Source organism: Chelon labrosus (assembly GCF_963514085.1).
Source record: "Chelon labrosus genome assembly, chromosome: 23".
NCBI lineage: Eukaryota > Metazoa > Chordata > Actinopteri > Mugiliformes > Mugilidae > Chelon > Chelon labrosus.
Window position 1 is genome coordinate 1,355,450 of NC_140356.1, and position 15,298 is coordinate 1,370,747.

The window sequence follows — 15,298 nt, forward strand, 5'->3', positions numbered from 1 at the left end:
GGCTCTGTTGTTAATACCACCTAGCAGGCTTTATGAGGGAGCATGGAGGAGCGTGATCCAAATAGATAATAAAACGTTTAAATACACGGACGATCTCTGAGTCATACCGTTAAAGGCAGTTGAGTCTCAGCACGCTACCCATACCCTTTTCTTGGCTCAGCTGTCTTCATTGGGCAGCCTTGTGGGGTTGTTCTTGCGGGGTGCCACTCCACGTTGACACATCTGTCTGATAAGAGTGGAACAGTGGTAGTGCAGGCAGCGCATGAGAGAAAAAAAAACGAGAGAGGGAGAAAGGGAGGGCTGTTCAGCAGCGCTTGCACAAGCAGCACTGCTGCCTTCAGCCGGAGCAAAGCCCATGGAAGAGGTAGCCATCCTCCTGCTTTGCCTGCGTCCTTAACTCCTGATACTATTCCTTTGGTGAGTCAACAAACTGTGGACTTTATCGCTGTTATGTGTTTTTTTGGCTGTCTGTGGAGTGTGCCTGTTACCCTGGTATGCAGACACTGTGAAATCTGCCGTGCAGTGTGGCATATGCTGAGAGGTTCTTTATTGGCAGTGTAGATTGCGATGCAAGATTCACACGTGCTGTTGCCAAGGCTTTCTTTCAGAATACGAGCAAAATAAAAAGAGCCGTTCCAGCGTGTCTCTGAGCTGTTTGTGTGCTGTTTGAGCTGGGTGATTCAGAGGTGCAATTTCCTAACAGCAGCTAATGTCATTACCTCTGCTGGACCAACTGTCACTGGCTGCTCATGCTTGTGCAGAATATTCGTCAGTGTGAAACAAAATCAGAGCGATTATCTCGGAGAACTGCCTTGTTACCAGTGATGATTTAGGTTTCACTTTAGCTCTTCATATGTGGTGTATGTTTACATTTTTCCCATGGTATTTGATGTAAGAATTTAAGATGCCTTTCTTTTTTGTATTAATCACGTATTATTTATTAATTATGTTGAAATATAGGTAGAAATTTAGCAAAAATATCATCTTTTATCTATTAAGAGTAATTTCCCTTATTTTGTGAAGAAAATCTAAATTTCTTTCTATTTTGTATGTGACTCTTTTCTATATATTAGCAGATCCTATACATTAATGATAGAAAATCCTAATATGTATCTGTTTTTTATGAAGTGATTTCTTTGGTTGTAAAACAATATGTGGCAGAATATGACTTGATATTATCTTATACCGTCTACGTGTGGCTGGAGCAGCACGATGTTGACACATCGGATCCAAAGCTCGGCTGATAGCTCATCCGTGTGGACTGCTCCGTCACCGGGCTAGCGGCTGCGAGGACAGCCAATGAAGGATGGGACTGTTTGAGCCGATGGATACTGTGGAACGTGGACAAAGTTGTGTCCAGTACACAGAGCCAGAGAAAGGACAGAAGTGTAACAAAGCGTCTCCATCGCCGCGATGCGATATGTCATGTTTTCTTTGTTTTCCGATCAAACTGGTCCCTGAGTGGAATTCCAACGATGGGACCTGACTTGGGAATGAGTTTTGAAAAATGCGCATTAAATTCTGGATGGAGCTTTAGCAACATCAAACAAATTATTTTTCATCTCTCAGTGAGGCCAGACTCCAGTGAAAATTGATTGGAGAGCTCAATCTTCAGTGGGGCTCAGTTTAAGTGATGCAGTGCACGCTAACCACCCTGCCTGTTTGTGTGACCTGTTTGTGTCACTGCTTATTTGTGACATAATAAGTCCATACAGCAATGCCCCGCAGTGTATGAGCAAGTGAAGGCATGTAGTACATAATGTATAGATACATCATATGTGGCCCTTTCCTCACTCTTTCCTCACCCCTTTTTCTTCCACATCCCCAGGTAATGTCGAAGATTTGTGCACATCAATATATCGCTGTCAAATTAAGTGTGGGTCCTGACTTTAATTGCTAGGAATAAATAAGGCAGGGGACAGAGTTACTGGCAGACCTGTGCCAATTATCTCGGACCAGTGAGGTTTAAATAGTGCCATTTCGCCAAGTTCACTCCAGACCACACTTAAAATGAAATTGCTGTTTTATTCCATGTGGCTATGTGGACCTTATTGTTACCTTGAATATTACTTTTGTGAGTTTCCATCTTGGGAAAAACGTGACATCGCTAAAAGGTTTTGAACAAACCCATGCATCAGCCCAAATGAATTGGAATTATAAATGAAGTTGATTACCTGAAGTCTTCACTGTGATGCTCCATTCTTCGACTGTAATCACACTCAGCCATGTGGGAACCATGCGTCTGTGATGTTGTAATTGTCTGACAGCTAATATCTCCCACTTGGAGAAAAGTGAAGCGCCAATGAACTGCTGGCACAATGGCTGTAGTGTTACCACCCGTTGCCTTTGAGTTACAGAGCAATATCACTTCCTCTAATGTAGCGAATAAAAAGATGATATAAACTCTCTGTTTTGATGTGTTTCACTTCCTGCTTCGAATATGCAACAAACTAGAAGTAGTTAAGTTACGCTTTTATGGCTCCAAGGGTTCCGGAGAGGGCTACCATCATGGAACAAATGCTGGGATGCAGAGAGAGTAACACCATATTATACCATACTATGGCTGATGGAACACTGAGAACCATAGTACGCTTGGTTGTCGGCAAGCAGTTTTCCATCAGCAATGAGGAACAGTTTCAAATTTGACTTTTCAACTTGGACTGCTGTTAGATCGTCTCAGACATCGGAGCAATTTTGTTGAATATGGCCCGGACAACAAAACCAGGACGTAACTTGTAGTAAACCTGTATAAACCCTTAATAACACATTGGAAGTGATTCAAGTGAAGATCCGTTTGCAGGTGCATGAACTGCACCACCTCCCACATACGCTTCTATAAAAGTATCCATATAATATATCATATATAACCAATATGAAATAGGACCCAGAGGTGCACTATAAAGGTAAAACAACTTTTGCCTTTATCCAAGTCAGCCTGTTCAGCACTGGTGTCCTCCACCCAACCCAACCACTGCAGAAGAAAATTAGCTTTCCGCTGTATCTAGTTCAGTCAATAAGTTGTACCTTGTGCCTGCTAAATAACCATTGAAATTACAAGACTCTCCAAATTATTTAGAAGTGACAGAACATTTGCTATGGAGATTGTGATACGTGCTGCTACTATGCATGGCTTTCTTTTGTCATTTAAGAGACATTTAAGAGACGTTTAAGAGAGTGCTGTTGCTACTGCCTGTTCTGAATTATAGAATCATTTCGGATCACACAAATGAAGTATTAAGCACAGTGTCTTTGGAATGAGTCTTTTATCCTAGCTAGCTATCTCGGCTGGGCAAACTGACGAAGAGCCGAAGGCCTACATTGTTACACTGCCTGGTACAAGGCTGTTGAAAAAAAAAATACATGAGAATGCTTATTTAATACATCAAATGTAAATGACAAACCAACTTTATGTATAATTATATGCCCTTGATATGATGAGGTTTAAGTGCTTTGCACATAATGTATGACTTCATCCTGCAGTTAAGTGCTCATATTGTAGCCAGCACACCCTCCCTGTAATGGATCATTAATAGCAGGTCTTGAAGCCGTCTACCGCTGCCCTCACTGTGAGTTACTCATCAGCCAAACACTTGAGGTGTGAAAATGTGAAATTAGTGGTTATTTTGTTCTGGCTGAAGACCAGAAGGGGGAAGATACCACTGGCCTTTTTATGCACTCAGAGGCTGCGGGCGCCGAGGCTAACTGCGGCCGGCGGGAGCGACGATGATTGTGATAGGTGGGGAGGGAATATGGAGTAGTGGACAGGAGGAGGAAGATATGTCTTCTGTTCCTCACAGATTTCTCTGGATTGTTTCTTTGGTGGAATCCTCGCCTGGCTGATAGCACTCAACTCCAGGGAGCTTCATCACAATCTCAATCCCATCAGCCATCTGTCGCAGTTACCAATAGCAACAGGAGCTACTACAGGAGTGTGATAGAAATATGAGTGATGTGCTTTGTGTGGCGCCAGTCCTCGGGGTTCTTGTTTGCGGTTATGTAACCCAAGGTTATTTGTTAGAAGCAGCTAAGAGGCTCAACATGTGCACTGGTGTCCACTGGCTACTCTGTTCATGACGGCTTGTTCGGAGGGAAAGCAAATACTGTTTGTCCCAGAGTCAAGGTCGACATGATTTAATGTAGAAACACACGGCATTTAGAGGGAGTCCAATTAATATACATAATAATAGTATACTAATAATCAGATTTTAAAAAAATTAGATGTTTTCGATATCAGATTATGCAGTAGCTGAATAGGATGGCACAATTCAGCTGATGAAGAAAAAAGCCATTAAACCTGCTAATGGAAATGTTCAAGTAATTTGTTAAGTAGAAAGCATTAGTGGTAATATACTGTATGTATATTTGTGAAATTTACACACAGCCAGGTGAGTCTTAATTCTAATCACCTACTGGTTTTAGCACCATATTTACAATGCTAATGACTCACCTCATCTACGTCTCAGACTCATCTCAGCGGGAAAGGATAGTTAAAGTTACATTTAAAATATCAGAGTATTGCTCCTATGGTTGTTTACTTTCATTAAGCGTCCATGCAAGCTGCTTCAGTGAGCTAACAAGCACAGTAATGCCCTGGGACACCAAAATGAAATGCATTTTCCTCCAAAGACATCTCCGGCTGTTTATAGTTGCACAAGGTTTTAGGTTTTTTTTTTGTTTCCAAAAGTACAAATCCTTCAAATGTGAGATAAGTGTATGTTGCTTTAACCAAACACAGAAATAACTGGATTCAAATTGAATCACAGTCCACGAATATTGGTATTCATGAATTATTCTGCTCAGACATAACCCACAGGTGAAGAGATTTGTCCGACAGCACAGTGCGCGCCTGAGCTAACCTGGTTAAGACTCTTCCCCGCCGTAATAATGTGAGGGAAGAATTGCTTTGCGATTGAGCAACAAAGGCGATTTGTCTTGCTGCTGGGTCTTGGTGTCAGAGTGGAGTTTTGGCTTGTCGCTGGTTGAATGCGCTGGCACGGTCGTCCAGACGTCTTTGTGCGAGCAGAACAGCGCATTAGCTCAACGAGCCAAGTTGCTGTCCGAGGTGAAGCCGCTTGGAGTGCCTAGAAGGGGTTTCTGCACGGTGAAACATTAGGCGAGGCGGAGGTGTTCTCAGCTATTATGTTATGTGAACAAAAACACACAATCTGCTGACCATGATAACAATCCTTGTTAGTATATATCCTCCAGCATCCACCTCCACAGGGCAGGTTACAGATGTGCTCTTAAATTCTCAGCATTATCTTTTTGTCACATTCAGCCCAACTAACTTACCAGCTTCAGCTGCAGTGCATTTGTCAGTCTTAACTACTTTCTATTGTTGATTAGGCTCAGCCTTCATTAGTTGTGTTTCCATGGACACCAGTATCCTGGTTTGGATCATAAATGGAACACACAGAAATCTACTTATTCATGCTACCCGCATACAAGTATCCTGGTTACTGCGTGTCATGTTTACAACACAAACCGGCTCTGAATGAATGAAAGATACTGAGGATATACAGTGTACATCAGTCAGGTATAACATTATGACCACTGATAGGTAGTAAATAACATTGACCATATTGTGACAATTCAATGTTCTGCTGAGAAACTTTTAGATCTGGCATTCATGTGGATGTTACTTAGACATGTAGCACCCACCTAGACCAGACCAGGCACTCCCACCCCATAGCAATGACACTCCTTGATGGCACACATACACAAAAACGCTTTACGAACAACTCAAAAAACATGAAGAACAGCACAAAGTGTTGACCTGGCCTCCAACTTCACTAGATCCCAAACTGATCAACTATCTGTGGGATGATCCACAGAGGCCCCTTCCCTCAATCCATAGGACCCAAAGGCCCCCACTAGCAGCGGCGTCCTGTTGCTAGACACCACAGGACACCCTATATATGACCATGGACATTGCAGCACCATTTACAGAGACGCTTTGTGTAATTTTACACAAAGCGTAATTTTACACAAGTGATGCCCTTCTTCAGGGCATACAGCATCAGGTATTTCACATCTTGTCATTATTTATTAACTGGGATTCAGATTAACATTATGAAACTTGATGCATGGAGAATCTATTCATGGACCTCTTTGGCTTGATTAGCTATTTACATTTATTTATGAGAGGTGGTGTTAATAAAATTCATCTACCACTTCTTTTTTTTTTAACCTATTCTTTGGATAGTATTTTTTACTCATTCTCATCCTGTAATGGACTTTAGCATGTACACTGAGATCTTAATGTATACATACGCTGTAATTTATATCGAACATAACAGAACAGCTGTTTCTCTTCTCTTCCGACGTTAATTGGATTTGATTTTTGTCATTAAACGTGTGTACTTGAGTAACAAATCCTCACAAGTTTATAATTACAGAGTGTTGATTGGCAGTCTTCAGGCAAGCGGTTCAGTTTTTCTTCACGCTTGATGAAAACTGTGTCATTACGTCACCTCTTTGCAGAGAAATCTGTTTCGTGTGAGTCACTGTCAAGAGGGAAGGATTCAGTTGTGGACAAAAATACACTATGTGCATACTCCTGGTCCTAGCATGGTCCACTCATTACTGTCAGTAGCAGCCATGCAGGATTTTTAAATGGAAAAATAAGGTTTCAAGCCCCGTTTTTGTCCAAGACAGGGGGAGGGTTACTGCAAAAGGAGGAGGGAAAAATGAGAGAAAAGCAGGGAGCTAAAAGGTCAGAGGTGATGGAGAGCCGCAGATCAAGGGCTGGCAGACGGAGAGAGACCTAATTGAGAAGGCAAAGGAGAAAAAGAGAAGGAAAAGGTTACAGAGGGGGCAGTGGGAAGAAAGACAGAAGCGGATATGAAGAGAAAACTGAGAGTTGAGGTGTGGGGTGGGGGTGAGTAGAGAAAAGAAGGGAGGGAGGGAGGGAGGAAGAAAGGAAAGGGCGGGGGCAGATCTTTCATGGCTGGTGGCCTTTCTGAAAGGTTAGTGGCCTGGCCAGAGGGAGGGAGGAGGTGAATGGCAGCCGCTCTACAGGGAGGGGGAGGAGAGCCGCGGCCCGGGCTGTGGACGAGGGGCGAGATGGCTCACACACACAAAAACACACACAGGGGCACATGACCACAGGGCAGCGTTTTCACATGGCATTTAAGCCGAGCACGTTCGTCCACACTGAGGACAAATGACATTAAACATTAGCTGACATTTCACATTAGCTAAGCTATTGTTCAAAGACGGCGCGCGTGCGTGTTTGTCTTCCTCCGTGATACCTGGTGTTTGCGTCACGTGCATTCTTTATGAAAATCTCTCCACTCAGCGGTGGTTATTTCCTCTGTGCGGATGTTAATCGTGTTAAATTTGTAATGTGCGTTCGGCGTGCTGGGTGCAGTTAGACGTACAACCCAGCTGCCATTTGCTTGTACGGCAGAGCAAACTTTAGAGTTCACAGTACAATAGAGAATGAGTCAACCTTCCTTAATTGGTTTTAAATGGCTGAATAAGAATGTGTTGCTCTCAGTGTACTGTAAATGTACTCTAATCTTAAATACAGAAAAGTGTCCGTTCTGGTCATATTTCTCTCTCTTCTTTAAACCACATCTTTGTCTATGTATGTATATACACTGATCAGGCATAACATTATGACCACCTTCCTAATATTGTATAGGTCTACCTTGTACCTCCAAAACAGTTGTGACTCATCAGAGAATGGACATGGGCCTTCTGAGGGTGTCCTGTGGTGTCTAGCAACAGAATGTTGTTAGTGGGGGTCTTTGGGTCCTATGGGTTGAGGCGAGTGGCCTCTATGGATCATCCCACAGATACTTGATCAGTTTGGGATCTAGTGAATTTGGAGGCCAGGAGTTGTTGCTAAACCGTTTCTGAGTCAGGCTGCATCCTGCTGGGGATGGCTGCTGCCATCAAGGAGTGTTATTGCTATAGGGTGGGGGTGCCTGGTGTGGTCTAGGTGGGTGCTACATGTCTAAGTAACATCCACATGAATGCCAGGTCCAAAAGTTTCCTGTCGGTGGTTATTATGATGTGGCTGATCATTGTATGTACATAAGACTAGATCATATGGACAAGGGAAATAGTGGTGTCTCTGTGGATCATCCCACAGATACTTGATCAGTTTGGGATCTAGTGAATTTGGAGGCCAGGTCAACACCTTGTGCTGTTCTTCATGTTTTTTGAGTTGTTCTTAAAACATTTTTGTGTGTGTGTGACTGTGTCAGGCTGCATCCTGCTGGGGATGGCTGCTGCCATCAAGGAGTGTCATTGCTATGGGGTGGGGGTGCCTGGTCCGGTCTAGGTGGGTGCTACATGTCTAAGTAACGTCCACATGAATGCCAGGTCCAAAAGTTTCCCAGCAGAAGCTGAGCTGGCCAGTGTTATTCACTTCACCTGTCAGTGGTCATAATGTTGTGGCTGATCGGTGTATCTCTGTCTATATATTTTGGTCATCCACACCCACCCTGCAGTGGGGTCTATACCCCACCAGCAAAAGGCATATTTCCCTCTCTCTACCTCTCTTCTATTCAGCCTTTTAACGTGGGCATGGAAATGAATACTTTTAATTTCCAGCATGCACAAACCACTCAACGGTTTTGTCCAGGCGTGAAAATATAAAGGAAAATATGTCTTTGAAGCTTAATTCCTTATCTGTGAAATTAAAATGGTGTGAAAATGCTCAATAATCAACATTTGCAGTATATATATATATATATATATATATATATACTTTCACATTTACTCTTTCTGATTGTCGCTTTATGATTGTGGGTGTAAAGTATTCATCCATGAATGAGAGCTCCGTCTGCCGGATGCCAGTGTGGGTGATCTGTGACAAAACCTCAAGTTCTTCCCTGGGGTGAAGTCGTGGAGCAAATCCAGGTTTTAAAATCCCGGTTGTAAAGGCGGGAAGCGCTGACCACGCAGCCCACAGCAGGAGCTCCAAAACAACGCTCACGATAGAATTGTGGGAGGCAAACAGATTAAAACAGCATCTTCCTCCTCCTCTCCTGACTCAATGTGGCAGCTTACTACATCACAGTTATGCAGCTCCTTGAATTCAGACGTTCATTCAGATAAATGTGAAATATTAGCGTATGAATCATATTATTTTGATGCCCTGCTGAACTACAGAGGTACAAAACACTATGAGAGATCTGATCAGGAGATGGAATAATTCTTTGTGAAGCCACAGATATCCTCCTGCCTCACCCCCTTCATTCCTTCCTAACGCATTTCAACATGAGTGTAGCAAACGGACGGAGCTTGGTGCAGCGGAGCAGCCATTCCCTAAAAGTGTGTGCGACAGAGCTGTCGTTTTAAACGGCACCTTTTAACACCGTTTTCTGTCCTTGTCTTCCTCCTCCTTCTCTCTTCAAGTTATTTTTTCGATGTCGGAACATCTGAATTGGAAGTGCCTGGCAACACACCGGGAAGCTGCTGCGAGGCACTTTCAATTATTCCATTTATTTGTTGGCGTAGTCTGCCTTTGGCCCCTCTTGTTTACAGTTAGTTTCTCACCTCCTCCCTCTTGCCTCCCCCCTCCTCTGTGTTTTCTTTTTCTGTTTTAACATCTCTACTTTATTACCCGCTCAACAACCTGATGCCCTGTGCCTTAAAATCGAACTCCATTCTTTCTGAGGTAGACTCGCTGGCTGGGTGGAAGTGACCCTGAGACCTTTTGGTATCTTTTCTCTTCTAATATATATCAAAGACATGGACGGTTGTTAAGACAATCCACATTATTCCCTTCAGTGTTCTGGCATCACTGTGTCTTGTTTATAGTTCCTCTATGTTCGGGGCAATTTTTGCAATCTGTATGAAAAGCGTTTATAGGATGACAGCATATTCAAGCATAACGTAGCGTTTGATCAGTTTGCCAGCTTTCTTATTTAACATCTGAGGCTTCTGTTTGGTTCCAAAAAAAAAAATCGAATGAAACTGTAAGCATTTCATGACGTTTGAATGTTCTCTTTGTGATTTTGAGAAAACATCGGCGTCTACGATGACTCAAGGTGACTCAGGCAATCTTTTGAGTCTTATCACAGCAGCGTCAGGCCTCGCGGAGGAGCACCAAGGACGTGACTGAAGTCAAAATTGGATGAGGCGCAGCTCACTTCGAGTGGATTCGGTGCAAGCTGCGCCGCGCGATTCGTCTCGCCGCGGCGCCTGAAACTGAGCGTAATGGCGCTTGTGGTTTGAAAGGCCGCTTCATGTCGGAGCTGAAAGCCCGTTCAAAGCTGCCGTGATGGTTTATGCACCAATTGTCTTTTTTTTTTTATCATAAAAAATGCTACTTCACTGCGCTGCCTTGTTATCGTATCCTGATGCGATTCGGCTTTTTCAACTTTGCCCATGTTTTATTTCTTTCTTTAAAAGGAAACCTGTCACAGCAACACAGGATGTAACTGATGTTCTTTGCTTACTATGCCTGTGTATGTTGGAATTTACAAAACAGACGCCATCAAAGATAACTAGAATTTTCCTTGCAGATTAGCCGATCAGCCACAACATTAAAACCACTGACCGGAGAAGTAAATCACATTGACCATCTTGTGACAATTCATGTTCTGCTGAGAAACTTTTGGACCTGGATGTGTGGATGTTACTTGAAGACATGTACCACCCACCTAGACCAGATCAGGCACCCCCACCCCATAGCGATGACACTTCTTGATTGCAGCAGCCATCCCCAGCAGGATGCAGCCTGACACAGACACACAGACACAAAATGTTTCAGGAACAACTCAGAAAAAAAAAAAATGAAGACGCTTTAACTCAAAAAACATGTAAAACAGCACAAGGTGTTGACCTGGCCTCCAAATTCCCTAGATCCCAAACTGATCAAGTATCTGTGGGATGATCCACAGAGGCCCCTCCCGTCAACCCATAGGACCCAAAGGCCCCCATTAACAACATTCTGTTGCCAGACACCACAGGACACCCTCAGAAGGCCCATGTCCATTCTCTGATGAGTCACTGTTTTGGAGGCACAAGAGAGACCTACACAATACTATGAAGGTGGTCATAATGTTATGGCTTATCGGTGTATGTGTGTAATGCAGGCCTTTGCAGTGCACTGGCCTGGCTCTTCTCCACTCAAAGTGGATCTGAGTAGCAGAGCTGTCCCTGTTATGGTGCTGCATTGCGAGGTAGTTTGAACCCAGGAGGAGCCTCCCTCCCTCTCCCTCTCTCAACTCATCTAATCTCGTGCACATCTGGCATACCCAGATGCGAGTGTGAAAACGGTGTACACTCTAGGCCCCATCTGTTACTAACACATGCTGACCCTCCATCACACTCCCTCGATGAGTTTATCTGAGGATTCTCACTCAGAGCAAAAGCTTAATCTGGTCACCTTGCTTAGGCTAACAGGATGATTTAAAGTTTGCTAGGTATTTCGGTAAGAAACAACTGACGTCTCTATTTGGACAGGGTGAAAACACTTTCTTATTATACCTGCTGTTGATTGACATTAATGACACCCACTGACACCCACCAACCAGTCCAGCCCTGGAAGCAGTTGATCTGTTGTGCCAAAAGTCACAATTCATCACAATTGCACCACCACTCTAAAAGATGCATCAGTACAAAATAAGTCATGGCCATGTACAGTAACACTGAACATGGAGGTGTCCCGAGCCAGTTGTAAGGATCTATTAAACATGATCTACCAGATTTTGCAACCAGGTTGTATCGCACACTTCACGGATACTCTCCTCTCCATCAAACGTGCACAGATTACATGATCTGAACATAATAACGCAACACACGGTGAAGTTATTTTGATTATCGTGCCAGATTAGGAAATATTTAATGCACCGCCTCACATGATCCAATGATGAGCCTAAGGTGCAGACAGCCGAATGTATGTGGATGGAAAAACAAATGTGTTAACAGTAGAATGGAGGCTAACGCTAGCCTCAAGGGCTACAAAGTTTACTGTCGCTTGATACCACCATCAGCTGATCTGTCTCCTTGCAGGCTTGTTTCTCTCTCTCTCTCTCTCTCTGGCTATTATGAAAGTACTGACGCAATCCTCCAGTCATTTAAATCCTAAATCAAGCTTGCTTGATATTAACCGGGGCGGCCCTATCAGTTTGCAAGAGTTTCGGGAGGTCAGAGAACGGAATGTAAAACATCATATTACCACATAATCTGGGCCAAACCTTGGTTCAGTGCTCGGTCTGGAGTCTGGAGTGAATTTATCCTGCAGCTGTGAGCTAGTCTGAGCCCACCTTAACAACACTGGGATGTATCCTGGATCATTTTGTTTGCTTTAGCGCTGCCTGTTACCTGTTACGGGATAATCGAAATAAAGCTTCTGCTTCTTTGGTTTAATGTGAAATGTCTTGAGCAGTGGCCAGTGGAATGAATGGATTTCATCACTTTTAATCGAATCACTAGGAATGATGAGAAATAAGTAAAAAACACATTTGTAAATAAATTTGTAAAGTTTTACCAGTTTCATTGCCGACTGTGTGTGCAGATGTGACTCTTTGTTTGTGTTTGGGTCCGCGTGCTAACATGCGCACGCCTTTGGGATTTGGATTTGACTGTGTCAGCATTTGCGTCAACTCCTCGATCTATTAAAGAGACTCTGTCCCACATACAGACTTAGCTCTTTGTGTGTACTTGTGTGTGCGCTTGCGTGTTTGCGTGTTTGTGTCTGCGTGATAGAGATCCGGATTAGTTCAGGAGGTCTTTGTGTCCGCGTTGCAAACTTTTCTGTAACTTCAGGGTCGATTAAAAAAAAACAAAACTCCTCCTATGTTTGGTGGGAAGGAGGTGAGGGAGTCAGCAGTTTTCATGTGATTCAGCATCTGGCAGAGAAAGAAAGAGCACAAGAAGAAAGGGGGGAAACTAGGAGAAAATGAAATACTGGAATAGAGAGGCACAAGGCAAGAGGGAGAAGGAAGTATAGTCAATGTTGGTATAGTGTAAAATGAGGCAGAAATGGAGAAAGAAGGAAAATATACTGCTGAGAGAGTACCTGGTAAAAGATACATAGCGGAAGAGACTGGGGGATGCTAAAACATATACAAATATACATATATATAATTGTTGTATTACAGTTTTACATATATGTGTATGTCGTATACACAGGATCAGCTCATTAACTCTATAGCTGGAAATGGGATACATTGGGTAACGGAAGGAAGGAAGGAGAGAGAGAGAGAGGGAGAGAGAGAGAGAGAGAGTGAGAGCGAGAGACAGAGATGTTCTATCAGTTCACTGTTCTGCCGTAGTCATTCGCACGCTACCCAGTCTGCTGTGGACTGATCTGGAGATCTCCACATCTACTTTTATTTTGGAAGAAACTGGATGCTCGCCATCGGCCGCAACTTTCTAAAGCCGGTCGCCATGCTGAAGTTCAGCGTCACCCACAGCTCCAGGTGTGTGAGCGAGTGTGCTGTGATGCTGAGGTGTGTCGGTGCAGTGCGTCTGCGGGGAGCTGCTTTGCTTCTTTTAGGTTCATGATGCAGAGTTGGTGCTTGTTTTAGTCTAGTATTTCAGTTCATGTTTGATGTTTGTCTCCTTGTTTTCTGTTTTGTGTTCATTTCACATTAGTCACTTCACTAATGCTCTTTCTTTTTTTGCTGTCCCTCTCTTTCCCCCGCAGCCACAATGAGCGAAAGGTGACTTGTAAGCACCCGGTGTCAGGCATCCCCTCCCAAGACAACTGCATCTTTGTCGTGAATGAACAGTAAGTCTCTCTGCGCTGTGACACACCCACACCCACACCCACACGTTGTATGCTCCTGATGTCTGCTCTGATTTCAAAGGCCAGAGGAAACGGTTATAGGTCGATTCATTCGTTAAACAACTGTTGCAGCTGTACTGTGCAGCTGTGACATCATGTGAATGCAATGTGTGAGGACAGTGATCAGGAGGAACAGAAGATGTCTTTGAATGTCCAAGACCCCGAGTTCTGGTTTTAACTGAGAGAAACACGAACCAAGAAAAAGTCCTTTTTTTGTTTTGTCTGTATTTCTTTCCACAGGCAGTAGGAATATAATCTAACACAAATACAGAATTAATCAGCAAATAATTTTTATTTTTCACTGAAGTCACCAGTCTTGCGGTACAGTAGTCACATATAAACACTATAGCGTTATTCAACAGACTTACAGCTCTTGGTAAATGTCAGGGAAGGATCCTGATGTGGTTTGCAGAATCCAGAAAAAGTCGACAGCGACTCGAGATTCAACGCGTTTGTTGAGATTTAACCAAAACCATTATATTTTGGTTGCTTTCATTGTTGACTTTCAGTCAGTGTTAACTTTCAGTAAAGTGCTTTTGCTGCCCCAAACCACAGATGAAGCCCTGGATGCGAGCCCCTGTCTCTGATTTAAGAGTTCTTGACTTTGTGTGCCAAGCATCCACTTTGACTCACTGTACTCCAGTGTACTTCATAAATCTGTCACCTCATTCATTCAAAAAACAACAAATGGCGCACTTACTGTGTATGTAATTGGGAGGACTATTTAGTTATACAACACCTTTTATATACACTTCTAAATAGCAGTTTTTAGTGGTGGATGGTTCTTAAATTTTAATATAAAATGTATGTAAATCTGTTCATAAATCATAGGGTGCAGCAGTATCAATACAAAAATATACAAATACTCAATTTTAAGTAATAGTTATGCTTAAAGTACATAACATTTTGTAATTAAATTATGAATCTATAAAGTATTGAATCTGGCACCAGTAGTTTGGGAAATCAGGAAGCGATCAATACAGCAGTAATGCAGCAGCAATGATGTGTGGGTCAATTCTTAAATAATAGATTTTGTTTTACCTATTTATTTTTTGCCTGTACATTGGTGCTGCAACTATCAATCCCTCTATGTATCTATCTAAGCTATCTATCTAAGTTGCTTTTGTAACTGCTAAAGTCCGTGACTTTCTTGTTTTCAAAAAAAAACATTCTTCTCATCTGGACCTCCTGACACAGCTGTATAAACCCAACATATCTAAATGCTGGACTCTTAAGACTTTTGAATCTTGTGTTCAGCTAAACTCATTTAACACAGAATTTGAGGCGCTCTAGAAACTTTCCTGCCAGCCTGTCCACAACGAATGACAACGAAGTGCTCTGAGTTTGCTAGTACTCTGACTTGTGAGTCTGTTAAGCATGTCATAGTCACGTCACATCATCATGTTGGCAATTGAAGTAGAAAATCTAAACAGAAGAACAAAAACTGAATGTAAAAGTGAGCCTTTGCTGAAGAGCGTGGAACTAGGGTTATCTCTGTAACCACCAGCAACTGCCAAAAAATAAGGAAAGCAGTCTGTGTGT

General features: G+C 43.0%; 1 protein-coding gene across 4 annotated transcripts in view; it reads left to right on the forward strand.

The window, feature by feature from the left end:
- Positions 1-15,298, forward strand: part of LOC311508735 (pleckstrin homology domain-containing family A member 5-like) — a gene marked incomplete at its 5' end in the record, with an annotated part of 191,409 nt that overhangs the window by 109,763 nt on the left and 66,348 nt on the right. For all 4 annotated transcript variants that reach the window (XM_084573669.1, XM_084573667.1, XM_084573670.1 and 1 more), the window contains one exon: positions 13,616-13,699. In XM_084573669.1, the coding sequence (XP_084429795.1) occupies positions 13,616-13,699 (84 nt within the window). The remainder of the gene's footprint in view (positions 1-13,615; positions 13,700-15,298) is intronic.